Consider the following 27627-nt stretch of genomic DNA (forward strand, 5'->3'; position numbering starts at 1 on the left):
TAAATTAAAATAACACAACAAGGTTTGTTTCTAGTGGAATTTATTGATTGATAAAATTAAATTAAATATTCCCAAAATATCCCAACTGAGCAAGCCAAAGGCAACAGTGGCAAGGAACCGAAAAACTCCATCATGTGACCTAATGGAGAAAAAAAATGGAAATTTAGTTTTAAGATGCACATCGGTAATGTTTTTTTCTAAGCATGTTTATAAAAATTACTTAAATGTCCTAATTGATCTATGGTCTAATCCTGGCTTAGTCTAAGCCCTGTCTGTGAAACCGGGCCTAAAAGTATTATATGAATGCCTGGCTGAAGAGATGCGTCTTTAATCTAGTTTTAAACTGGGAGAGCGAGTCTGAGCAACGAACAGTATCCGGAAGACTATTCCAGAGTTTTGGAGCTAAATGTGAAAATGCTCTCCCTCCTTTGGTGGATCTGGATATCCTAGGTATGACCAAAAGCCTCGAATTTAGTGATCTTAAAGAGCGCGATGGATTATAGGGCGATAGAAGATCCGTTAAATAGACTGGAGCTAAGCCGTTTAGGGCTTTATAAGTCAGTAGCAATACCTTGTAATTAATACGTGACTTTATAGGTAACCAATGTAGTGATGATAAAATTGGTGTTATATGATCATATTTTCTTGATCTAGTAAGAACTCTAGCGGCGGCATTTTGGACTAACTGAACGCATGAACTAACACTGAAATAAAAAAACAAAAAGCATGGGTCATGTGTGAACGGCACGAGGGTTAGAGCAGGACGGACTCTGATTGGCTGACGGGTCAGGTGTGGGTGTGATCGCAGGATCATCATCATCAGCTGGAGAAGAAGAACCAGGACACACACATCCTGTGAGTACATGAGTTTATTTGTCAAGAGAATCACAGTAACATTACAAATCAAAGTGATGAAGAAAAAGTAAAACAGAGCAGGCTTTAAAAAGTGAGTCCTGCAGTGTCACGTGATCTGTCACATGACCAGTCACATGCTGATTTCTGCGGCTCCTCGTTCCTGATCTGACCCAGAATCCCCTCTGAGAGTCTTTAGGAGCGGATGAGGCCATGAATGACGACGCTACCTGTGTGTGTGTGTGTGTGTGTGTGTGTGTGTGTGTGTGTGTGTGTGTGTGTGTGTGTGTGTGTGTTTACGGTGCCATCCAGAAGGGCATGGGCTGCGTCTGCGGCGTGTGTGTGTGTGTGTGTGTGTGTGTTTTGGGCCGGTGAGGAGATGGCGAGAGGTACGTATATCCTTTGGAGGGTCCGTGATCATCCTCTTCATCCGAGGAGTCTCCGGCGTACGCCACCAGCCCGGCCCGGACTCGCTTCACCTGCGGCTCTGATGACACCAGAAACCAGAGACAAGCACACAAACAACACCATACCAGCAATCAAGGAAACAGGAAGTTAAACAACCGCATGTCATTGGAAGCGTCCAATCAGGAGGCGGAAGGGAACGAGGCCCCGCCCATCCAGCATCCCCCGCAGGGACATGAAAGAGAGAGAAAAAACACAGAGAAAGAGAGAGAACACAGAACACAAGAGAGACGCCCGTTAGTGCGGAGTCACACGGCACGGCAGGGGAGGAGCCTCAACTCAACTGACCAATCACGGCCCTCAAGCTGAAGCGTGTCATTTCCTGTGAAACGCCACGCTTCAGCTTTACCTGTGCTAATGATACAGTCCCGCTGCTGCAGCTCATCTCTGTGTGTGTGACTGGCAGACATCAGCAGGAGTGTGTGTGTGTGTGAGTGTGTGTGTGAAGCGTGTCTTACCCAGAAGGCTCGGCGGCGCCGTCTTCTCGTCTGCTTTCTGAGATCTCAGTCCGTTGAGCGGCACTGACACACACGGCATGATCGTTCTGCTGCTGCGCAACACACACACACACACACACAATCAACATGATCACATGATTAACGGTCACTTTCATTACAGAAAATCATGACGTTTATAATATCGTGTAAATATCGAGGTTTAGTGTGTGAGAGAGTGAGTGTGTGAGAGAGTGAGTGTGTGAGAGAGTGAGTGTGTGAGAGAGTGAGTGAGTGAGAGAGTGAGTGAGTGAGAGCGAGTGTGTGAGAGAGTGAGTGTGTGAGAGAGTGAGTGTGTGAGAGAGTGAGTGTGTGAGAGAGTGAGTGTGTGAGAGAGTGAGTGTGTGAGAGAGTGAGTGAGTGAGAGTGAGTGTGTGTGTGTGTGAGAGAGAGTGTGTGTCTGTGTGTGTGTGTGAGAGAGTGAGTGTGTGTGTGAGAGAGTGAGTGTGTGAGAGAGTGAGTGAGTGAGTGTGAGAGAGAGAGTGAGTGTGTGAGAGAGTGAGAGTGTGAGAGAGTGAGTGTGTGTGTGAGAGAGTGAGTGTGTGAGAGAGTGAGTGTGTGTGAGTGTGTGTGTGAGAGTGAGTGTGTGTGAGAGTGAGTGTGTGAGAGAGTGAGTGTGTGAGAGAGTGAGTGTGTGAGAGAGTGAGTGTGTGAGAGAGTGTGTGTGTGAGAGTGAGTGTGTGAGAGAGTGAGTGTGTGAGTCTGTGTGAGCATGTGTTAGTGAGCGTGTGTGTTTGTGTGTGAGAGTGTTGAGTGTGAGTGTTGAGTGTGTGTGTGTGTGTGAGAGAGTGTGTGAGAGTGAGTGTGTGAGAGAGAGTGTGTGTGTGAGAGTGAGTGTGTGAGAGAGTGAGTGTGTGTCTGTGTGTGAGTGTGTGTGTGAGAGTGAGTGTGTGAGAGAGTGAGTGTGTGAGAGAGTGAGTGTGTGTCTGTGTGTGTGTGTGTGTGAGTGTGTGTGTGAGAGAGTGAGTGTGAGAGTGAGTGTGTGTGAGAGTGAGTGTGTGAGAGAGTGAGTGTGTGTCTGTGTGTGAGAGAGTGAGTGTGTGAGAGAGTGAGTGTGTGAGAGAGTGAGTGTGTGAGAGAGTGAGTGTGTGAGAGAGTGAGTGTGTGAGAGAGTGAGTGAGTGAGAGTGAGTGTGTGTGTGTGTGAGAGAGAGTGTGTGTCTGTGTGTGTGTGTGAGAGAGTGAGTGTGTGTGAGAGAGTGAGTGTGTGAGAGAGAGTGAGTGAGTGTGAGAGAGAGAGTGAGTGTGTGAGAGTGAGAGTGTGAGAGAGTGAGTGTGTGTGTGAGAGAGTGAGTGTGTGAGAGAGTGAGTGTGTGTGAGTGTGTGTGTGAGAGTGAGTGTGTGTGAGAGTGAGTGTGTGTGAGAGTGAGTGTGTGTGAGAGTGAGTGTGTGAGAGAGTGAGTGTGTGAGAGAGTGAGTGTGTGAGAGAGTGTGTGTGTGAGAGTGAGTGTGTGAGAGAGTGAGTGTGTGAGTCTGTGTGAGCATGTGTTAGTGAGCGTGTGTGTTTGTGTGTGAGAGTGTTGAGTGTGAGAGTGTTGAGTGTGTGTGTGTGTGTGTGTGAGAGAGTGTGTGAGAGAGAGTGTGTGTGTGAGAGTGAGTGTGTGAGAGAGTGAGTGTGTGTCTGTGTGTGTGTGTGAGTGTGTGTGTGAGAGTGTGTGTGAGAGAGTGAGTGTGTGAGAGAGTGAGTGTGTGTCTGTGTGTGTGTGTGAGTGTGTGTGTGAGAGAGTGAGTGTGAGAGTGAGTGTGTGTGAGAGTGAGTGTGTGAGAGAGTGAGTGTGTGTGTGTGTGTGAGTGTGTGTGTGAGAGAGTGAGTGTGTGAGAGAGTGAGTGTGTGAGAGAGTGAGTGTGTGAGAGAGTGAGTGTGTGTCTGTGTGTGTGTGAGTGTGTGTGTGAGAGTGAGTGTGTGAGAGAGTGAGTGTGTGAGAGAGTGAGTGTGTGTCTGTGTGTGTGTGTGAGAGAGAGTGTGTGTGAGAGTGAGTGTGTGAGAGAGTGAGTGTGTGTCTGTGTGTGTGTGTGAGTGTGTGTGAGAGAGTGAGTGTGTGAGAGAGTGAGTGTGTGAGAGTGAGTGTGTGTGAGAGTGAGTGTGTGAGAGAGTGAGTGTGTGTCTGTGTGTGTGTGTGTGTGTGTGAGTGTGTGTGTGAGAGTGTGTGAGAGTGAGTGTGTGTGAGAGTGTGTGTGTGAGAGTGTGTGTGTGAGAGTGAGTGTGTGAGAGAGTGAGTGTGTGAGAGTGAGTGTGTGTGAGAGAGTGAGTGTTTGAGTCTGTGTGAGCGTGTGTTAGTGATCGTGTGTGTTTGTGTGTGAGAGTGTGTGTGAGAGAGTGTTGAGTGTGTGTGTGTGTGTGTGTGTGAGAGAGAGTGAGTGTGTGAGTGTGAGAGTGTGTGTGAGAGAGTGTTGAGTGTGTGTGTGTGTGAGAGAGTGTTGAGTGTGTTGAGTGTGTGTGAGAGAGAGTGTTGAGTGTGTTGAGTGTGTGTGTGTGTGTGTGTGTGTGTGTGTGTGTGTGTGTAAGTGTCTGACCTGTCTCTCTCTCTCACAGGCCCTGAGGAAGCAGCAGACGGGGGTCCTGACGACTCTGGGCTGCCCACAGACATGCCTGCACCTAAATTAGTCATATGAATGGGTCCATGCTATGAGCAGAAAAACACAACAGCATTAACACACACCCTCCTTTACAGACACACACACACATCAGTGACTGATCATCTCTCACTCACACACACACACACACACACACACACATCTAATCACTCTTATACAGAAGGGGGGGGGGGGGGGTCACATTGACAGTCACACGTGAGCAGTTCCCATCATTCACCACAAACCCTAGTGAGCTGCAGTATTTATAATAATAATAATAATAATAATAATAAAAATAAATACAAACACTAATTTTTAAAATATTAATAAAACTATAACAGTATCTCAACGAAGCCACTGGTAATGCTGGACTGGTTTAGTGTTTTCCTCCTCTAGTTCTGCGGCTCACTAGAGTTTGACCTTTCATCAGCTGTCGTTCACTACAAACATCAGATCAGGTCCTCGTGACCCCTCAGGCTCCGCCCACAACCCGTCTGTCACCATGGCGACAGGACGCTGACGTCACACACACCTGCAGAAACGGGGTAAAGCCGCACGGTGACGAGAGCAGGGTCCGGCGCGGGCCGACAGCTCACCTGGTATCCCAGAAGGCCTTGCTCCGACTCGTCCGGCACCTCCTCGGTGAAGCGGCGCTTCTGTGGCGGGAGGGGCGGAGCCACGGGTCTGGGCGGAGCCGAGAGTGAGGGCGGAGCCACGGCAGGGGGCGGGAACTGAGCGGGAGGAAGAGTCTGGAGAGAGAGAGAGATGTGTCAGGAGACGGGAGACACACACACGCACACACAGGTCTCACACACACACACACACACACAGGTCTCACACACACACACACACATCGTGAAAAACTAACCGTTTTATAATCACTGTTATACTAGTATTATTTATAAAATACTATAGTTTAAGAAGTTTATCATCTAATATTTATATGTTATATTGTTTGAGCTTTATTGCAATGAATCAAATTGTTTAAAGCGCTGGTATAATGGCCTTTTCACAGATGTAAAGTAAGTCTCTGATGTCGCCAGAGTGTGTGTGTGTGTGTGTGTGTGTGTGTGTGTGTGTGAAGTTTCAGCTCTAAATACCCCACAGATATTTTTATATAACATGTTAAAGTTGTCACTTTTTGAGGGTGAGCAAAAACGCACCGTTTTTGTTTGTGTCCCTTTAAATGCAAATGAGCTGCTGCTCCCAGTACAGGGGGCGGAGCTTCAAGAGCTTTGTGTGTGTGTGTGTTCTGCCTTTTATGTTCAAACCGGAGTCAGACAATGATGGAGAGACTCTAGAAGAAGAGACATGTAGAGCAGCAGGACATTTCTGAAGGGTTCGTATGCAGCTGATGTGGAGGTAACTACCTTCATTGTCTTTAATTAGCTTATTCTGTCACGATAATTATAAAATCGCTTGTGTGGGAACTGTTGTAAGACGCCTACAGTGAGACATGATATTGATTGTGTTGATTCATGTAACGTACAGTATTGCACGTGTAAAGACGGATGCGACAGCTTGAGCAGACTCACACGTGCTCGACTACAACTCTTCCTCTTCCCAACACGGGGGCGTTCCCAGGGGCGGGTTTATGTAAATTGTAGGGTTGGTGATGTCACTATCCAGGGAGGAATGTGGTGTAGTCTCTACCAGCCGTTTGTTGTAGTCCTTAAAAAGCCATTTCTGTAAAGGTCCCGTTTTTCCTGTTTTTGAAGCTTTGATTGTGTTTACAGTGTGCAATATAACATGTGTTCATGATTCGCGTGTAAAAAAAACCCAGTATTTTTCAGACAATTGACTTTTCTGTACACCGCTGTTTTCACTGTCCTAAGAACGGGCTGATGACTTCCTTGTTCTATGAAGTCCCTCCTTCAGAAATACGTAACGAGTTCTGATTGTGCCAGCGGTTCCTGAGTTGTGATTCGACAGCAGCGTAGCGCACGTTGCCCGTTGGGAAGGCCAAACAAAGGTGATTGGACTCCGGGAAGAAAATATCAGCGTCTCGACGACATGGCGACAAACACACTCTACAAACGCAACTCTTCCTCTTCTCCGTGGGAGCGCAACAAGACCACGCCCCCTTTTTTGTGTATTCCTGTGGGTGGAGGTTAGTCAAAAAACGGTTCTAGTGACGTCATTAAACAGGAAGTAGAGGGATGTAGTCCAAACGAGCCGTTCGCTGTAGGCGACTTTTGTTAAAGGTCCCGTTCTGCGTGATCCCATGTTTCAAACTTTAGTTAGTGTGTAATGTTGCTGTTAGAGCATAAATAATATCTGTAAAATTATAAAGCTCAAAGTTCAATGCCAAGCGAGATATTTTATTTAAGTCGACTACAGTGAACGGCTCGTTTGGACTACATCCCTCTACTTCCTCCTTTAATGATGTCACTAGAACCGTGTTTTGACTAAGCTCCGCCCACAGGAATGCTCCCTCAACTCTACTGGCTACTTGCGCACTTCTAATAACTTACTGTGTTTACTCAGCTCTTACGGTGATTTTCTGGAGTAAAACTGACGCTTCATCTTTTGTGTGATGTACAATAAACTTTATTAAACTCATCAGTATATGTTTGATCATCATTCAGACAGCAGACTTGTAGGCTATTAATAAATAATGGATACAGTACAAGCAGATGACAAATACGTTATAATACCGTAATTAAACTACTAAACTATACCTGTTTCATCTCTATACAGCACTCTGACTCTGTAGGCATTATTGTCCGACTCGAAATGAACGCCGTTACTGAGAGTTTCTGATATTATCATCATTCCGTGAGATGGGATTGTCCTGACAGACTGAGCGCGAGCTCATGAAGCTCCGCCCCCTGTGTCGTCCAGTAGCAGCTCATTTGCATTTAAAGGGCACACACTAAAACAGCTCGTTTTTCTGAGCCCCAAAAAATGACAATTTAAACATGCTGTAAAAAATGATCTGTTGGGTATTTTGAGCTGAAACTTCACATACACACTCTGGGGACATCAGAGACTTATTTTACATCTTGTGAAAAGGGGCATAATACGGGACCTTTAAATAAAATATCTCGCTTGGCATTGAACTTTGAGCTTTATAATTTTACAGATATTATTTATACTCTAACAACAACATTACACACTAACTAAAGTTAGAAACATGGGATCACGAAGAACGGGACCTTTAAAAGTAAATCTCTCCCTTTGCTTTGAACTTTGAGCGTCGTAACTTTGCAGATGTTGTTTATGCTCAAACAGCAACATTACACACTAACTAAACTTAGAAAAGTCAAATCATAATCAACCACCGCTTTAATAAGTCTTAGTTAACTGTAATAACACTGCATGTAATGTGTGTGTGTGTCGTTGTCTGGCAGGTTCAAGCGGAGTATTCTAGATTCCTGAATCAGATGAGCAGTGTGATGCCCACACAGGGTAAACACACACACACACACTCTCACACACAGGTGAGCGCGGGGTTACCTGTGCCGGGACGCTAGCGGGCGGGAGGGGATACTGCGCGGGGGGGACGGGCCCCGGGGCCGCGGGAGACACCGGATACGGAGGAGCGACGGGTTGCTGAGGAACGGGAACGGGATACGGCTGGAATCCCGCGGGAGGATGAGGATAATACTGAGACTGAGGAGGCATCCCGTTCATAGCAGGAGGCTGGAGAAAACCTGCTGACACACACACACACACACTCTCTCTGATCAGACTCAGCAGATGAGAACATACAAGCTGTGTGTGTGTGTGTGTGTGTGTGTGTGTGTGAGTTTACCCTGTGAGTGTGTGTGTGTGTGTGTGTGTGTGTGTGTGTGAGTGTGAGTGTGAGTGTGTGTGTGTGTGTGTGTGTGTGTGTGTGTGTTTACCCTGTGAGTGTGTGTGTGTGTGTGTTTACCCTGTGAGTGTGTGTGTGTGTTAGAGTGTGTGTGTGTTTACCCTGTGAGTGTGTGTGTGTGTGTGTTTACCCTGTGAGTGTGTGTGTGTGTGTTTACCCTGTGAGTGTGTGTGAGTGTGTGTGTTAGAGTGTGTGTGTGTTTACCCTGTGTGTGTGTGTGTGTGTGTGTGTGTGTGTGTGTGTGTGTGTGTGTTTACCCTGTGTGGGCATCACACTGCTCATCTGATTCAGGAATCTAGAATACTCCGCATGAACCTGCCAGACAAAAATATAAATATTAAATGATAAACTTCTTAAAAAACTATAATAGTTTATAAATAATATTAGAACAACAGTGATTACAATCACAGACTGTTTTTTGTTTTCTTTGTTCGCATTACAGTTATTTTACAAGAACAGTCTATCATGCAGCACAATAAACCTGAAAGCAGACAGACAGAGAGTGAGTGAGACAGACAGACAGAGAGTGAGACAGACAGACAGACAGAGAGACAGATAGACAGAGAGTGAGACAGACAGACAGACAGACAGACAGTGAGTGAGACAGACAGACAGACAGAGAGTGAGACAGACAGACAGACAGAGAGTGAGACAGACAGAGAGTGAGACAGACAGACAGACAGAGAGTGAGACAGACAGACAGACAGAGAGACAGACAGACAGAGAGTGAGACAGACAGACAGACAGACAGACAGACAGACAGACAGACAGACAGAGAGTGAGACGGCCAGGCAGAGAGTGAGACAGACAGACAGACAGACAGAGAGTGAGACGGCCAGGCAGAGAGTGAGACAGAGAGTGAGTTTTAATTTTAAAAAAGCTGTTAACGACTTGAGAGACAAGGCACGGAGAGCCTTTTACGCTATTAAGAGAAATATCCAAATTGACATCCCAATCAGAATCTGGCTAAAAATAATCAAGACAGTAATCGAGCCCATCGCGCTGTACGGGTGTGAAGTCTGGGGTCCACTCACAGACCAAGAGTTCACCAAATGGGACAAACACCCAATAGAGACTCTGCAGACCGAGCTGTGCAAAATCTTGCTTCGAGTTCAGCGCAAAACCCCAAACAATGCCTGTAGAGCAGAATTAGGATTATACCCCCTTGTGATAACCATTCAAAAAAGAGCCATTAAATTCCATGCCCACTTAAAAAATAGCGATGAACAGACCCTCCATCACAAAGCCCTGACCCACCAAGAGCTGAAGCCAGAGAGAAACGCCCTCGGCCGACTGGTCTCAGAGCTGATGTCACAAACTGACAATAAAAACATAGCCAGACCAAACCAAATCATTAAAACACAAAAAGAAAAATACCTCAAACATTGGACAGACGCAACAGACAAACAGAGTAAACTGGAATGCTATTTGGCCCTAAACAGAAGATATGAATTGGCAGGATACCTGAGTGAAGTGAGCGACCCTAAACTGAGGAGAGTCCTGAGCATGTACAGACTCAGTGAACACAGTCTGAGCATAGAGACGGGCAGACACACACACACACACACACACACACACACACACACAGTCTGAGCATAGAGACGGGCAGACACACACACAGACACACACACACACACACACACACACACACACACACACACAGTCTGAGCATAGAGACGGGCAGACAGACACACACACACACACACACACACACACACACACACACACACACACACACACACACAGTCTGAGCATAGAGACGGGCAGACACACACACAGACACACACACACACACACACAGTCTGAGCATAGAGACGGGCAGACACACACACAGACACACACACACACACACACACAGTCTGAGCATAGAGACGGGCAGACACACACACACACACACACACACAGTCTGAGCATAGAGACGGGCAGACACAGGCAGAGCTGGCTGCCGAGGGAAGAGCGACTGTGCCCTCACTGCTCAGAGAATCAAGTGGAAACAGAGCTACACTTCTTGACTTCCTGCCCCAATTATACAAACATTAGAGACACTTTCTATCCCCTTTTCACAGCCCACCAGAAAGACTTCCATCAGAAATCAGACATGGACAAACTCCCACTCCTGCTTGGAGAAAGCCCAGCGAGCTCAGCCCTGGCTGCCCGGTACGTGAGGTCCTGTCACGACCAAAGAGCCTCCAGCAGGACAGAGCTACCAACTGTATAAATATTAGAAGATTAGACATTTTAGTGCTATGTTTATTTTCATGTAATTTCTATTTTCTTTTTATTATTATTTATTTATTTACTTTTATTGTATTATTTATTGTTATGAATGCTTTGGCAATGTAAAGATTTCTTTCACCATGCCAATAAAGCTATTTGAATCTTGAATCTTGAGTGAGACAGACAGACAGACAGACAGACAGAGAGTGATCACTGTGATCACTATCACAGCATTAGATCAGACTATTTCACTAGATTCCAACAACTAGAACCAAATTTTATGGCACTACCAAATTCAGAAAAATTAAATCATATTCTGGGAGAGAACCCCAGCTCAATCACAACAGCAGCAAAATATGTGACAGCCTGCCACAAACTACGAGAGTCAGCCAGTGGACAAAACTAAAGTCAGAATCACTCTCATTCTTATCTTGTCTGGATGTTGGTACTAATGTACATAGGTGTTTTTTGTTTTGTTTTTTATATATAATACTTGTTTATATAAATGTATTCATGCATTTGTTTACTGGTTGATTTGTTGAATTTATTGATTATTTGTGTATGTAATGTCCATTTATGTAATGGCCAATGCTTTGGCAATACTGTACAAGTCATGCCAATAAAGCTCATTTGAATTTGAGTGAGACGGCCAGGCAGAGAGTGAGACAGAGAGTGAGACAGACAGACAGACAGACAGACAGACAGAGAGTGAGACAGACAGACAGAGAGTGAGACAGACAGACAGACGGCCAGGCAGAGAGTGAGACAGAGAGTGAGACAGACAGACAGACAGACAGACAGAGAGTGAGACAGACAGACAGAGAGTGAGACAGACAGACAGACAGACAGACAGACAGACAGAGAGTGAGACGGCCAGGCAGAGAGTGAGACAGACAGACAGACAGACAGACAGAGAGTGAGACAGACAGACAGAGAGTGAGACAGACAGACAGACAGACAGACCGACAGAGAGTGAGACAGACAGACAGACAGAGAGTGAGACGGCCAGGCAGAGAGTGAGACAGAGAGTGAGACAGACAGACAGACAGAGAGTGAGACAGACAGACAGAGAGTGAGACAGACAGAGAGTGAGACAGACAGACAGAGAGTGAGACAGACAGACAGACAGACAGAGAGTGAGACAGACAGACAGACAGACAGACAGACAGAGAGTGAGACGGCCAGGCAGAGAGTGAGACAGAGAGTGAGACAGACAGACAGAGACAGACAGACAGAGAGTGAGACAGACAGACAGACAGACAGAGAGTGAGACGGCCAGGCAGAGAGTGAGACAGAGAGTGAGACAGACAGACAGAGACAGACAGACAGAGAGTGAGACAGACAGACATAGAGTGAGACAGACAGACAGACATAGAGTGAGACAGACAGAGAGTGAAGGTGATGATACACAGGGCAACTTTTTGAGCAATGTTGCTGGGCAATGTTGCCGTCAACGGGCAACCAGACGAGACACAGGGCCCACGATCGATCTAAATTATCCAGATAGAAATGTATTGCCCATTTTCAATGGGGAAGTGCCCAAGCAACAATCGCTCGGCAAGATTGCCCAGCAACATTGCTCAAAAAGTTGCCCTGTGTATCATCACCTTGAGAGAGACAGAAAGTGAGAGAGAGAGAGAGAGAGAGAGAGAGAGTGAGAGAGAGTGAGACGGGTCTTACGGTCTGCAGGAGGTTTTCACAGAGGGTTTTGGCAGCAGCAAGTCCTTCTGGTTTTGGGTGACTGGAGGAACAGAGAAACTCATCAACACTGATGTGCTTCAACTGTCTGAACACTACTCTATAGTGACTGTGTGTGTGTGTGTGTGTGTGTGTGAGAGAGTAACTGTGTGTGAGTGTTTGTGTGTCTGTGCGTGTGTGAGATCTGTACACACACCTGATGTATATGTACATGGGCTCGAACGCCTCTCGCCCTGACGCCGGCTCCAGGCGTGTGTGTGTGTGTGTGTGGTGTGTGTGTGAGATCTGTACACACACCTGATGTATATGTACATGGGCTCGAACGCCTCTCGCCCTGACGCCGGCTCCAGGCGTGTGTGTGTGTGTGTGTGTGTGTGTGTGTGTGTGTGTGTGAGTGAGAGATCTGTACACACACCTGATGTATATGTACATGGGCTCGAACGCCTCTCGCCCTGACGCCGGCCCCAGGCGTGTGTGTGTGTGTGTGTGTGAGATCTGTACACACCTGATGTATATGTATATGTACATGGGCTCGAACGCCTCTCGCCCTGACGCCGGCTCCAGGCGTGTGTGTGTGTGTGTGTGTGTGTGTGTGAGATCTGTACACACACCTGATGTATAAGTACATGAGCTCGAACGCCTCTCGCCCTGACGCCGGCCCCAGGCGTGTGTGTGTGTGTGTGTGTGTGTGTGTGAGATCTGTACACACACCTGATGTATATGTACATGGGCTCGAACGCCTCTCGCCCTGACGCCGGCTCCAGGCGTGTGTGTGTGTGTGTGTGTGTGTGTGTGTGTGAGATCTGTACACACACCTGATGTATATGTACATGAGCTCGAACGCCTCTCGCCCTGCCGCCGGCTCCAGGCGTGTGTGTGTGTGTGTGTGTGTGTGTGTGAGATCTGTACACACCTGATGTATATGTATATGTACATGGGCTCGAACGCCTCTCGCCCTGACGCCGGCTCCAGGCGTGTGTGTGTGTGTGTGTGTGTGTGTGTGAGAGATCTGTACACACACCTGATGTATATGTACATGGGCTCGAACGCCTCTCGCCCTGACGCCGGCTCCAGGCGTGTGTGTGTGTGTGTGTGTGTGTGTGTGAGATCTGTACACACACCTGATGTATATGTACATGAGCTCGAACGCCTCTCGCCCTGACGCCGGCCCCAGGCGTGTGTGTGTGTGTGTGTGTGTGTGTGAGATCTGTACACACACCTGATGTATATGTACATGGGCTCGAACGCCTCTCACCCTGCCGCCGGCTCCAGGCGTGTGTGTGTGTGTGTGTGTGTGTGTGTGTGAGATCTGTACACACCTGATGTATATGTACATAGGCTCGAACGCCTCTCGCCCTGCCGCCGGCTCCAGGCGTGTGTGTGTGTGTGTGTGTGTGTGTGTGTGAGATCTGTACACACCTGATGTATATGTACATAGGCTCGAACGCCTCTCGCCCTGCCGCCGGCTCCAGGCGTGTGTGTGTGTGTGTGTGTGTGTGAGAGATCTGTACACACCTGATGTATATGTACATAGTAGGGCTGCACGATATTGGAAAAAAAATTACATTGCGAAATTTTTTTCCCAACGATATATATCGCGATATTGCGAGCCATCAATCCAGGCTAAAGTCAATAATTATCATTCCATGTTATTAATAATTTCACTAATAAGCAAGCTTCATTACAAGTAACAAAAAGGCCACTTAATATTTTATTCCAGAAACATATTTCTCTCAGAATTCGGTGAACGTTCTACGCAGGACCTAACGTTCTTCGGTTTCTAGGACCTGAAAAATTATGTTTTCTGTGCTGATTCAGTGACGCGTTCATGTAAACGGCACCTAGACCCAGCAAAAGTAATGATTAATAATATGTAAAATATTACAATGAGACATTTTAATTGTTTATTAATAAACAAGTGTTTTCTGTAAAGATGAAGTTGACAATATACTGACTCGCGATCTTCGCAGCAGTGATCGGGAGAAATGCACTTTTCATACAGATTAAATATAGCTATATTTTTTTAATGGTTCTGTTTAAAAGTAGAGATTTCTGTAGATAATAGATATATTTCTTTTTTTTAGGTGTGTGAGGCGAGTAGGCTACCTTTTACGCTGAGTTTCGGTTCATGGATCATAGCTTAATCTCAGGTTCAGGCGCTGGCTGCTATATTTAATTATTATTAGGCTAATCATTATTAAATCCAGGAAATTGGATAATGAAATACTGATTAAAATTAAGATACAATTAATACAAAACGAAATTCGTTTTAAAGAAAGGCTTTGTGCTTTCTGTTTGAGGTCTCTGTGAAAGTTTTAAAGCAGTCTTTTAGTGTCGCTTTCATAACGGTCGCGTCCGTAATATCACGTAACATTGTTTTTTCCTCATAAATGCGAACACGAAAAATAAACGAATGTTTAAAAAAGACAACCATCCACAACTTTATAACACTCCAGCAAAGTAGCCTACCTCTTTTTGGTCAACATCCTCCTTTTTGTAGACGAAATAGGCTAGTCCCAAATAGCTGATTTTGACTTTTTTTTGCGGCGGATCCTCTTCGTCGCGCATTTTTGAATGTTGGCTGTGAGCGCGGTGAGCTGCGGCACAGCGAACCAATCACTGTGCAGGCACGCAGAACGCGTATGTCACCCCAGCAAAAAGCCATACAACAAACTCGTGTTTACTGTGTGCTACCGTTCTCTTATGGGTACTAACGTTACCCTTCACATCGCATGTTCCGGCGATGTGACTATCGCTCATTCGCACATCGCGATGTCGATGTTAAAACAGAATATCGTTCAGCCCTAGTACATAGGCTCGAACGCCTCTCGCCCTGACGCCGGCTCCAGGCGTGTGTGTGTGTGTGTGTGTGTGTGTGTGAGATCTGTACACACACCTGATGTATATGTACATAGGCTCGAACGCCTCTCGCCCTGACGCCGGCTCCAGGCGTGTGTGTGTGTGTGTGTGTGTGTGTGTGTGTGTGTGAGATCTGTACACACACCTGATGTATATGTACATAGGCTCGAACGCCTCTCGCCCTGACGCCGGCTCCAGGCGTGTGTGTGTGTGTGTGTGTGTGTGTGTGTGTGTGTGTGTGTGTGTGTGTGTGTGTGTGAGATCTGTACACACACCTGATGTATATGTACATGGGCTCGAACGCCTCTCGCCCTGACGCCGGCTCCAGGCGTGTGTGTGTGTGTGTGTGTGTGTGTGTGTGTGTGTGTGTGAGATCTGTACACACACCTGATGTATATGTACATAGGCTCGAACGCCTCTCGCCCTGACGCCGGCTCCAGGCGTGTGTGTGTGTGTGTGTGTGTGTGTGTGAGAGATCTGTACACACACCTGATGTATATGTACATAGGCTCGAACGCCTCTCGCCCTGCCGCCGGCTCCAGGCGTGTGTGTGTGTGTGTGTGTGTGTGTGTGTGTGTGAGATCTGTACACACACCTGATGTATATGTACATGAGCTCGAACGCCTCTCGCCCTGACGCCGGCTCCAGGCGTGTGTGTGTGTGTGTGTGTGTGTGTGTGAGATCTGTACACACACCTGATGTATATGTACATGAGCTCGAACGCCTCTCGCCCTGACGCCGGCTCCAGGCGTGTGTGTGTGTGTGTGTGTGTGTGTGTGTGAGATCTGTACACACACCTGATGTATATGTACATAGGCTCGAACGCCTCTCGCCCTGACGCCGGCTCCAGGCACCCGGACCCTTTCCCCCGCAGGAACACTTTGGCCCCGGTCTCTGCCTGAATGTGCTGAAGATACGAGCAGCCCGGACCCTCCACACACTCCTTCACACTGAAGCCGTGTAGCGCCTGATCCAGGCCCACAAACACCTTATCCTGCACATAGTGCATCTGAACACACACACACGGACACACACACACACACACGGGTTAGTCTCAATCCTGTGTGTTGGATGCGGAAAACACTAAGACTAGCGGTGCTGACAGCAGTTCTGAAACACGTCTTCATCTTCCACTGTTATTCATTCAGTTATTCTGGAGGCTCCGACATGTTCACGTGTTGCTGAATGTTCAAAGTGACAGGAATGAATATATTTAAAAGCAGACCTTGTGCAAGAGACATTCAAAGTAGAAAACATAAGAATCTGAACTCAAGCACAGCTGCAGTTTCATAACTCGCAGGATCCCTGCTGTATTTCACACCTTTTAACACTTAAATTTTTAAAGCTCAGTGCCTTCTCATACAGGCCTGGTTCGTCCGAATTTTAACGATTCCAATTCTGCTCATCGATTCTGATTCTAATCGATTCCTAATTTCGATGATATTAGTAGATATCGTTCACATTTAGTCTTATTGCAAAATATGTAATTGTAGCTCAATATCATGAACAAAAATCAACAGGATAAAAAAACACTCACGCAAGGAACGATTGCTTGTGGGTTTTTTATTTTTATAACAATTTTATAACTTGAGGTCAGGAATCGGATACTTGTATTAGATAGATAGATCTGAGCTGTTATTAAGAGAAGTTCTGAACGCTGTGTGAACATGCTGTGAAACACACGTCTGATGTGACCGCACATGTACTCACGCCTCCTGTATAGTGTGGTTTGTGTGCAGCAGAGGGGATTGTGGGTAAAGTGCTGGATCCGGGCTGCTGGTACACAGTGACCGTCGCTCCGCTGTAGGTCGAGTTGGTGGCGGCCTTCACTACACCGTTAGTGATGATCTCCTTAATCCTGTTAACGGCCTCTACACACACACACACACACACACACAGAATGATGTTAAACACACACACACACACACACACACACACACGTGATGAAGCTCCTCCATCAGTGTTGTCACTCACTGTCCACTAAGTCTCGGGTCTGGCCCTGCACATGCAGATACAGCGGACGGTCACTGTGGAGAGATCAACAGACATGCATTAGAATTTAAAGCAATTACTGAATACTTGTTGCAATCCAATCGCAGAGTTCGTAAAGACACTGTAAAATTAAATTCCAGGACTTTCAAGGACTTTTCAAGCACTACTTTATTGGCTTTCAAGGGCTACAATCAGAGATCTCACTTATCCAACACTATCTTTATTATCTTTCAAATTCTAAAAAATTTAAATAGATAAAAGAAAATAAACTAATAAAACAAAATGGTACCAATAAAGAGCAGCACATGCAATTGCCATTGAAAGGGTAATATGACAAAGATATCGCCTTCCTTCCTCAAACTGACTGAACTGATCAGGATGTGCATGTGACGAACGAAGCGTCTCACCTGGGCAGTGCTTTGCTCTTCTCCTCCGAGGACATGTAGCGCCCCCTGGTGGACACAGCAGCACCACTCACTCTGCTGATCTGTGGAGAACATCAGGACTGAGCGACACCAGCGGAGGACAGAACACACACACACACACACACACACACACACACACACACACACACAGGCCTGATCCGGCTCTCACCTCGTCTTGAGTCTGTCCTCGGGTCAGCAGATTTCGGCAGGTCAGCGGGACGTCATTAATCTCCACTTCCGCCACCACCAGATCATCCTTCAGTTTACTCCCAGCAACACCTGAAACCTACAGGTGAACATCATCAGTGTGCGTCTCCTCCTCACTCACACACACACACACACACACACACAGGTGAACATCATCAGTGTGCGTCTCCTCCTCACTCACACACACACACACACACACACACACAGGTGAACATCATCAGTGTGCGTCTCCTCCTCACTCACACACACACACACACACACACACACACAGGTGAACATCATCAGTGTGCGTCTCCTCCTCACACACACACACACACAGGTGAACATCATCAGTGTGCGTCTCCTCCTCACACACACACACACACACACACAGATGAACATCATCAGTGTGCGTCTCCTCCTCACTCACACACACACACACACACACACACACACACACACACACACACACGTGAACATCATCAGTGTGCGTCGTCGTCTCCTCTCACACACACACACACACACACACACACACACACAGGTGAACATCATCAGTGTGCGTCTCCTCACACACACACACACACACACACACACACAGGTGAACATCATCAGTGTGCGTCTCCTCACACACACACACACACACACACACACACAGGTGAACATCATCAGTGTGCGTCTCCTCACACACACACACACACACACACACACACACACACACACAGGTGAACATCATCAGTGTGCGTCGTCTCCTCCTCACACACACACACACACACACACACACACACACACACACACACACAGGTGAACATCATCAGTGTGCGTCTCCTCCTCACACACACACACACAGGTGAACATCATCAGTGTGCGTCTCCACACACACACACACACACACACACAGGTGAACATCATCAGTGTGCGTCTCCACACACACACACACACACACACACAGGTGAACATCATCAGTGTGCGTCTCCACACACACACACACACACACACACAGGTGAACATCATCAGTGTGCGTCTCCACACACACACACACACACACACACAGGTGAACATCATCAGTGTGCGTCTCCTCACACACACACACACACACACACACACACACACACACACACACACAGGTGAACATCATCAGTGTGCGTCTCCTCCTCACACACACACACACACACACACACACACACAGGTGAACATCATCAGTGTGCGTCTCCTCCTCACACACACACACACAGGTGAACATCATCAGTGTGCGTCTCCTCCTCACACACACACACACACAGGTGAACATCATCAGTGTGCGTCGTCTCCTCCTCACACACACACACACACACACACACACACACACACACACACACACACACACACACACACACACACACAGGTGAACATCATCAGTGTGCGTCTCCTCCTCACACACACACACACACAGGTGAACATCATCAGTGTGCGTCTCCACACACACACACACACACACACACAGGTGAACATCATCAGTGTGCGTCTCCTCACACACACACACACACACACACACACACACACACACACAGGTGAACATCATCAGTGTGCGTCTCCACACACACACACACACACACACACACACAGGTGAACATCATCAGTGTGCGTCTCCTCCTCACACACACACACACACACACACACACACAGGTGAACATCATCAGTGTGCGTCTCCTCCTCACACACACACACACACACACACACACACACACACACAGGTGAACATCATCAGTGTGCGTCTCCTCCTCACACACACACACACACACACACACACAGGTGAACATCATCAGTGTGCGTCTCCTCCTCACACACACACACACACACACACACAGGTGAACATCATCAGTGTGCGTCTCCTCCTCACACACACACACACACACACACACAGGTGAACATCATCAGTGTGCGTCTCCTCACACACACACACACACACACACACACACACACACACACACACACACACACACAGGTGAACATCATCAGTGTGCGTCTCCTCACACACACACACACACACACACACACACACACAGGTGAACATCATCAGTGTGCGTCGTCTCCTCCTCACACACACACACACACACACACACACACACACACACACACACACACACACACACACACACACACAGGTGAACATCATCAGTGTGCGTCTCCTCCTCACACACACACACACACACACACACACACACACACACAGGTGAACATCATCAGTGTGCGTCTCCTCCTCACACACACACACACACACACACACACACAGGTGAACATCATCAGTGTGCGTCTCCTCCTCACACACACACACACACACACACAGGTGAACATCATCAGTGTGCGTCTCCTCCTCACACACACACACACACACACACAGGTGAACATCATCAGTGTGCGTCTCCTCCTCACACACACACACACACACACACACACACACACACGTGAACATCATCAGTGTGCGTCTCCTCCTCACACACACACACACACACAGGTGAACATCATCAGTGTGCGTCTCCTCCTCACACACACACACACACAGGTGAACATCATCAGTGTGCGTCTCCTCCTCACACACACACACACACACACACACAGGTGAACATCATCAGTGTGCGTCTCCTCCTCACACACACACACACACACACACACACACACACACACACACACACAGGTGAACATCATCAGTGTGCGTCTCCTCCTCACACACACACACACACACACACACACACACACACACACACACAGGTGAACATCATCAGTGTGCGTCTCCTCCTCACACACACACACACACACACACACACACACACACACACACACAGGTGAACATCATCAGTGTGCGTCTCCTCCTCACACACACACACACACACACACACACACACACACACACACACAGGTGAACATCATCAGTGTGCGTCTCCTCCTCACACTCGGGTTTATTTAGTGTTTCCTGTTAAATTAAACTGAAGCACAAACAGAGCCGTCATTCAAAGACAAGACCGATCGGTGAATGACATCACAGGACCGCGAGAGCGAATCAGAAGCGTGAGGAGCCGTCTACTCTATCAAAGTCCTTTTAGGCAAGTCGTGCCACTCGGCCGCCATCTTGGCAACGCCTCCGGGCAGCTATTTCGGACTAACAAGACCAGGCTCCTATCTAAATGAATGGGCATAGAGTCAGAACTGCACTTTCACTGGTCACTGGGACATAAAAACTGCATGTATAGAAACAGCAGTAAAATATGATAAAAATCGCTGAAAAAGTTTGATGACTTTGCCCCAAAATAAGGTTTAAAATGCCTTTTTCCCCCACAGGTTATACTTTTACTACGCATGCGCAAGGGTTCACGTTCAGGACACCAAACTTCATTTACGTCTCTATCCAGAATGCCGATGTTGTGCCAAGCACTTAAACAATGTATTTAAATGTCTGAAACCTAAAATAAACATTATGTGGTTAAAACACTGAACAGTTGTGATATAGCCTATGACGAGCGCTGAGCGCGTCCGTCTTTGGCTCAGCGCCAGCCACAGCGCGAAAGCACAGGTTGAATATGGCAGTTATGTCACGTCACTGTACATTCGCTCCTTAGTGGTCAGCTGCTGACTGTTAAAAGCAGATGATTGGCTTTCCAGCGGGAGGGGCGGGACATGTGCATACAACCACCATCTTTGCCGTTACGGGTTTTCCTTATATAGTTGTATTGAGGATTGAGGAAGTGGCATGTCTCATATAAATTGTCTCTGACTCTATTGGCTCTCAGTGCTGTGATGTCATTGGCTCTCAGTGCTGTGATGTCATTGGCTCTCAGTGCTGTGATGTCATTGGCTCTCAGTGCTGTGATGTCATTGGCTCTCAGTGCTGTGATGTCATTCACCGATCGCCTCTTCAAGTCGAAGAAGCCGAGAGTCTTCACTTGTTTCATTACAGGATGAATCAGCGTTTTTAAACAAATCTCTTGGATGAATGATTCAATGATACGTTTGAACAGTCACTCGTCGCCACCTACAGGTGTAACGGTGTAATCGATCCAATCTTTATCTGAAGCGTCGTTACTTTCCAAAAGATGACTTTTCTCTATTTTGAAGATATCAGTGTTTAAATCCCACTTTTATCCCAGTGATATATACACAAAATAAACATTATATTACAACTTACAATTGCACAAAAGGCTGTGAATCCGTAAGCGAACTTGGAGTACGTTTACACGACATCGATATGCTTAAAACGGAGAGGTTTTTCCGCGCACAGACGACACCACTGTCAGACCGATCCCCATTCACACGGATCCGCGAAAACAAACCCCCTGCAGTACTCTGCCTGGCCAGTAGATGGCGATGAAACACTATAGCCTGAACACGTAACACGCATGTGCATGACGGCATCGTCCTCAGAGATTCACGTTTTGACGTGTAGACGAACGGCCAAAACGCATAAAAAGTTTTACGTTTCTAGTTGAAAACGGTGTTGTTCAGACAGCCCTAACGGTAATGGAGGAGTAACTCCGTTGGGGAACAGTCGTGTTCTCATTATACTGTCATGAAGCCGCTGACACAGGCTTGTGCTGCACTGAACTCTATTACTGATCACGATATATCAGCCACAGCACCCGCCGATATATGATCATTATTAACGTTATCGGCACAATATTAAATATATTAAAGCCAATAATGTATTATTTCCTCCAGCTGAGACGCTTCAGATGCGACTGTTAGACATGATGGCTCTGAAGTGCTTGAAATATGATTGGCATCACTTCAAAAAAGGAAAATTCAGAGTTCAGAGCAACATGTGCAGATCTGTCATATCGGCTACAGAACATTATAACGAGAACATCGTCATTATTGTGTGATTGGGTCGTGACTTTAATGGTGAGACTTTTGGTTTTGTAATCAGACTCTCAAATATTATATAAAACTGGTGTGTGTGAGTGACAGCTCTACAGAAGAGCAGATGAGCGTGAGTGACAGCTCTACAGAACTCTGAGATATGAGCAGGACTGACTTTATCAGCAGGAGCGGCGCTGTTGATCTGAGACGGCTTGAGCTTTCCTTTAGCCACTAGCATAGCGTTGATCTTAGCAGCGACAGCGGCCGCGGCGTCCAGAGCTCCAGTGGGAGCAGAACCTCCATCAGGACAACCCGAGGAACCCGAGGACCCCGGGCCGGCCTGGTCCCACTTACTGCGCCGCCTGATAAACACAAACACATCATCATCATTATTATTTTTAGATTATTATTTGAGAATCGCATCCCTGAATCACATTTGAGAGAGCCCTGTTCCACACACACACACACACACACACACACACACACACACACACAGATTGATCAATGAACTTCCATGACTTCACTGATTGGATGAAGATGAACACTTTGACACATTAATTGAACGCGAGTATGTCAGTATTATCAGATCAAACACTGCACTTCTGATGTGTAAGTTACCATGGTAATAATGAATGTTGATCACACACACTTCACACTGTTCTCTGGGACCAAACATCACGGTATTACCATAGTACTGTATGATAAACCTCGACAGCACGGAACATATGATGATCTGATATCTGATGAATTATGTTTATATGTCTCTGCTAATGACGGTTTGTTGTTACGTAACACCCGCCATTAGCAGAGCCGTCGAACTCTTTACACGCGCTGCGAGCGACCGAACACACACACACACTCACACACACACACTTACCCGCCGCTGTGCGGGACACCGAATGACATCTGTCGTGTAGAGTTTATGCTTCTGATCACGATAAATCGAAACGATCAGAAACGATCTGACGCTCGAGCAGACACACCATCAACGGAAACACTGCCGCCTACGTCACTTCCGCTAACATCGCGCATGCGCAGAACCCATCTGACAAACTCCCCTCACAAATGTTTTTTTTAATTTTATTTACATTTTTATTCTTAATACAGAAATCACAGAGTCAAAATAATACAAAAGAAAAAATAAATTACTAATTTGCTAATGAAATAAAAAATATATATAATAAACAAATATAAAATATTATCATGCTCGTCACCAGCAGGTGGAACTAAAACCCCGTCAAGTTCTCGGACTCGGCAGAGGGAAATAAGATTATAGGCTTGTGTCGTGTGTGTGTGTGCTTCACTGCTGTATTGTTGTAGGTTATTATAAAATATTAGGCACTACAGTGTTGATTGTGACAATAATCATTTTACAAAACAGAAACTAAACTAACGCTGAATTCATCTATAATATGAGTGACGATTATTATTACACGATTCTCACATTTTAATTCAAAGTGGGGTTTACAGGAAACTCATTAACTATTCACCTTATAACTTCCACTTCAGATTAATATTTAACAAAAACAAAAGGGGAAAACCCCGCCAAAATACTAAACTACAAATACATTTAGTCAAAACAATGAACAATATTCAAGGTTCAGCCCATAATTGTTTTATAAATAGCTGAGTATGTACACTTAAGAATAGGTTATGTATCGAGTAATGCTACTTAAACAGCTTATTACGGTGTTTTAATGGTAAAATCAAACCCACACTTTGACATTTCTTCTAGATTCCAACAAAGGCCAGTTTTCAATCCATTTTTCTTTTTTGTGAAAGGCATTTTCAGCACAAATATAGTTGTCCTCGGATTTCATGTCATTACCATCATAAGGCAAAATTCCACAGCAAACTTTGGCATGAAAAATACAATTAAAAACATATAGATAGATAGAGATATTTTTTACATTAGGTAAACTTACCCCTAACTTTGCAGACATATAGCTATAAAATAATATAATTTTTGGTAATAGCATAGAAAAAACGCACAAGTTTTAAAAGAACATGTTTAAAGAATCAATAGTGAAGATGTATATTCCTGCACCAGAATTCGAGGAGCCGCTCATGAATATTAATTAGAACGCGGTGACGTCACGTCGTAAGATCACGCGCGCCAGGAACACATTAACCACAGGAGACAAAAACACTGAGCTTGTGTGTGATGAAGGACCAGCAGGAGGCAGCAGAGTCGACTCAACGTAAATCTTTGTTTATTTGCTCTTCATTTGTACAACATGAGAAATGAGATTTGACTCTGAGCAGAACACAGATCCCTGATTGAAGGCTTTGAGCAGGAGCCCGTCCCGTCACCCGAATCACTCACAACATACGAAACAACTCAGATTCAGTTACATCAGTGAATAAACAATGTCTTTGGAAGAGACTTTACTTAATAACAGGGCGTTCATATTTCCAAGCACAAATATATACAATAAATTAATATTCACCAAACATTTGCATAACCACTTTAGTGCATGGCTCAAGATTTCCTGAGAATAGTTGCAAAAAATAAAATAAAAAATAAACTAAGGCAGCTTGACCTTTTTACATATAAAAATTCAGCGGAGTACTTAATATTCATGATGCAAAGAGTTTTTTTTTTTGTGGAGAAATTGAGGATTTACAATCATCATAAGTGGAACAAGATAATATTTCACAACACAAAGATTCCGTTTTAGTGCAAATAAACCTCTTTGGGTAGTTTCCCTACTGTCAGCAGTACAGTAACTAACACCCGACGAAAATCCCAGAATGCATCCCGACACGCTTCCCATGAGGCTCGGCGTGTGTCTTATTGAGACTGTAGGTCGATTTGATGTGCAAGGTCGAAGAGCGAAAAGAAAGCGGCTAAAGCTATAGTTGACGCCATTAATGACTCGTTTCATATAATGCAAATAATTGTATAATCTCAAAAATATCTCAGATATGTATTTGCTTTAAGAAAGGCAAGGCTCCTCCACGTTCCATTCTGTCTGATTCTATGCTGGTCATCGGAGGCGATTGTACTTTTAATCAGAATTCAATGTGCAAAACTTGCAAAGAGAGGACATCTGAATCTCAGTTCTCTACAGCACCTGAGCGTCTACATGTGCGCTTGCACACGCTACATCTGATCCGGCTTCAGCCGCGTCTGCCTGAGGCCATCACCAGGAGAAAGGCAGAACCGATCCTCCAGGAGTCGCTCCCAATGAACTCAAAGACTCAGATATTCAAGGAGTCGCTCAGTCTGAACTCAAAGACTCAAGGAGTCACTCAGACTTAAAGACTCAAGGAGTTGCTCCGACTAAACTCAAAGACTCAAGGAGTCGCTCAGTCTGAACTCAAAGACTCAAGGAGTCACTCAGACTTAAAGACTCAAGGAGTTGCTCCGACTAAACTTATAGACTCAAGGAGTCGCTCAGTCTGAACTCAAAGACTCAAGGAGTCACTCAGACTTAAAGACTCAAGGAGTTGCTCCGACTAAACTTATAGACTCAAGGAGTCGCTCAGTCTGAACTCAAAGACTCAAGGAGTCACTCAGACTTAAAGACTCAATGAGTTGCTCCGACTAAACTCAAAGACTCAAGGAGTCGCTCAGTCTGAACTCAAAGACTCAAGGAGTCACTCAGACTTAAAGACTCAATGAGTTGCTCCGACTAAACTCAAAGACTCAAGGAGTCACTCAGACTTAAAGACTCAATGAGTCGCTCCGACTAAACTCAAAGACTCAAGGAGTCACTCAGACTTAAAGACTCAATGAGTTGCTCCGACTAAACTTATAGACTCAAGGAGTCACTCAGACTTAAAGACTCAATGAGTTGCTCCGACTAAACTCAAAGACTCAAGGAGTCGCTCAGTCTGAACTCAAAGACTCAAGGAGTCACTCAGACTTAAAGACTCAATGAGTTGCTCCGACTAAACTCAAAGACTCAAGGAGTCACTCAGACTTAAAGACTCAATGAGTCGCTCCGACTAAACTCAAAGACTCAAGGAGTCGCTCAGACTTAAAGACTCAGTGAGTTGCTCCGACTAAACTTATAGACTCAAGGAGTCACTCAGACTTAAAGACTCAATGAGTTGCTCCGACTAAACTTATAGACTCAAGGAGTCGCTCTTGAAGGAAGCGAAGAGAAGGAAGATTCGATTCTTCTAAGGAAGAGAAGATGCAGAATAACCCAAGCGCCTCAACCAGGAAAGTCACAATAAATATCAAACCGACAAATAAATAAATAGAATAGTATACAAAAGAATTCTCCATCCTGCCATGTCACCTTCTTTAAAGAAAATGAGTGTGCAGGAAAACCAGACGCATCCTCTAAAATAAACTCAGGATGAAATCAAGCTCATCCTCTCCAACAGGCAAAAACCGCCGTAAACGAAAATCAAACAAATGCGTCCGATTAAGATTCTCAAGTCCTGAAAGCCCTTTAAATGTGTGAGAACTGAGACCTGGTCCTTCTTAAGTCTTTCCCTCAAAGACGACAGACAGAGAAAAAAAAACACATTTAAAGGCTACAAATATCTGAAAAATTCATTGACATATAATTAATCTCATTTACTAACCAATATTCTTTGGTATGAAAGGAAATTCTATCATTTAAAGAAAAAATAAATTCCAAACTTTTTATTTGGAAAAGGCTAATTTAAGAGCAGCTACAGTATATTCCCCGTCATGATGTCCTGAGCGCCAGTAGGTGGCGATATAAACGTCCGCTTAGAGCAAGGCCACGCCCCCTCTCCGCCTCATTTACATTCTTAACTCAAGTTGTTTTTGTTTTTTTAAATCAAGTTTGTTCAATCACTCCATCGTGTTGAAATCTTGCATAGCGTGAACATTAAACAGTCAATCTTGGATTCATACAAAAACCCTGAACCGCAGAAACGAAGCACAAAACAAGACCCTGCGTGATTCTTCATGAGCTCCACCAGCACCAGAAACAGAAGATGATGCGACTACACCACTGATATATGATGGAACACACACACACACACACACACACACACACACACACACACACGTCACTCTTCCTCTTCGCCAGCAACTTCCTGCTCCTCATCCTCCTCTTCCCACGTTCTGTGTGTGACGGAGCCACTCCCGTGCGGAGACGAGTCTCCTTCGGGTTTTTCCAGGGATTTTCCCAGAGGTCCGGCGACGGCTCGCCACAACAGCTCCGGAAAGGGCATCCGGGAGCCGGCCAGCAGGGGAACCCCCGGGACGGGTCCGCCGTGGCCCTCGAGGA

General features: G+C 45.9%; 2 protein-coding genes across 9 annotated transcripts in view; both read right to left on the reverse strand.

Moving 5' to 3' along the window:
• Positions 1–851: 851 nt before the first annotated feature.
• On the reverse strand, positions 852–23431 carry khdc4 (KH domain containing 4, pre-mRNA splicing factor). Of its 6 annotated transcripts, none has more exons than XR_013823791.1 (14): positions 23283–23431; positions 22581–22767; positions 17562–17678; positions 17375–17454; positions 16950–17002; positions 16686–16846; positions 15773–15984; positions 12099–12159; positions 8459–8516; positions 7844–8040; positions 4917–5133; positions 4325–4434; positions 1776–1867; positions 852–1339 (listed from the first exon to the last, which is right to left on the reverse strand). XR_013823791.1 is itself a non-coding variant. In XM_079895757.1 (14 exons), exons 1-14 carry the CDS (start codon positions 23309–23311, stop codon positions 1149–1151), a joined length of 1698 nt encoding a protein of 565 aa, XP_079751883.1. In that variant the 5' UTR covers positions 23312–23431; the 3' UTR covers positions 852–1148. The 6 variants fall into 6 exon arrangements, 5 of the variants coding, with proteins under 5 accessions (XP_079751883.1, XP_079751882.1, XP_079751880.1 ...); XM_079895757.1 differs by having other exon boundaries at positions 1776–1864; positions 4981–5133; XM_079895756.1 differs by having other exon boundaries at positions 4981–5133.
• A 1837-nt stretch (positions 23432–25268) lies between these two features.
• Positions 25269–27627, reverse strand: part of zbtb7b (zinc finger and BTB domain containing 7B) — a 34415-nt gene continuing 32056 nt past the window's right edge. For all 3 annotated transcript variants that reach the window (XM_079894340.1, XM_079894341.1, XM_079894339.1), the window contains one exon: positions 25269–27627. This exon is cut by the window's right edge and continues 329 nt beyond it. In XM_079894340.1, the coding sequence (XP_079750466.1) occupies positions 27407–27627 (221 nt within the window). In that variant the 3' untranslated portion in view covers positions 25269–27406.

The sequence above is a fragment of the Squalius cephalus genome (genome assembly GCF_949319135.1).
Source record: "Squalius cephalus genome assembly, chromosome: 15".
In the NCBI taxonomy this organism is placed as follows: Eukaryota; Metazoa; Chordata; class Actinopteri; order Cypriniformes; family Leuciscidae; genus Squalius; species Squalius cephalus.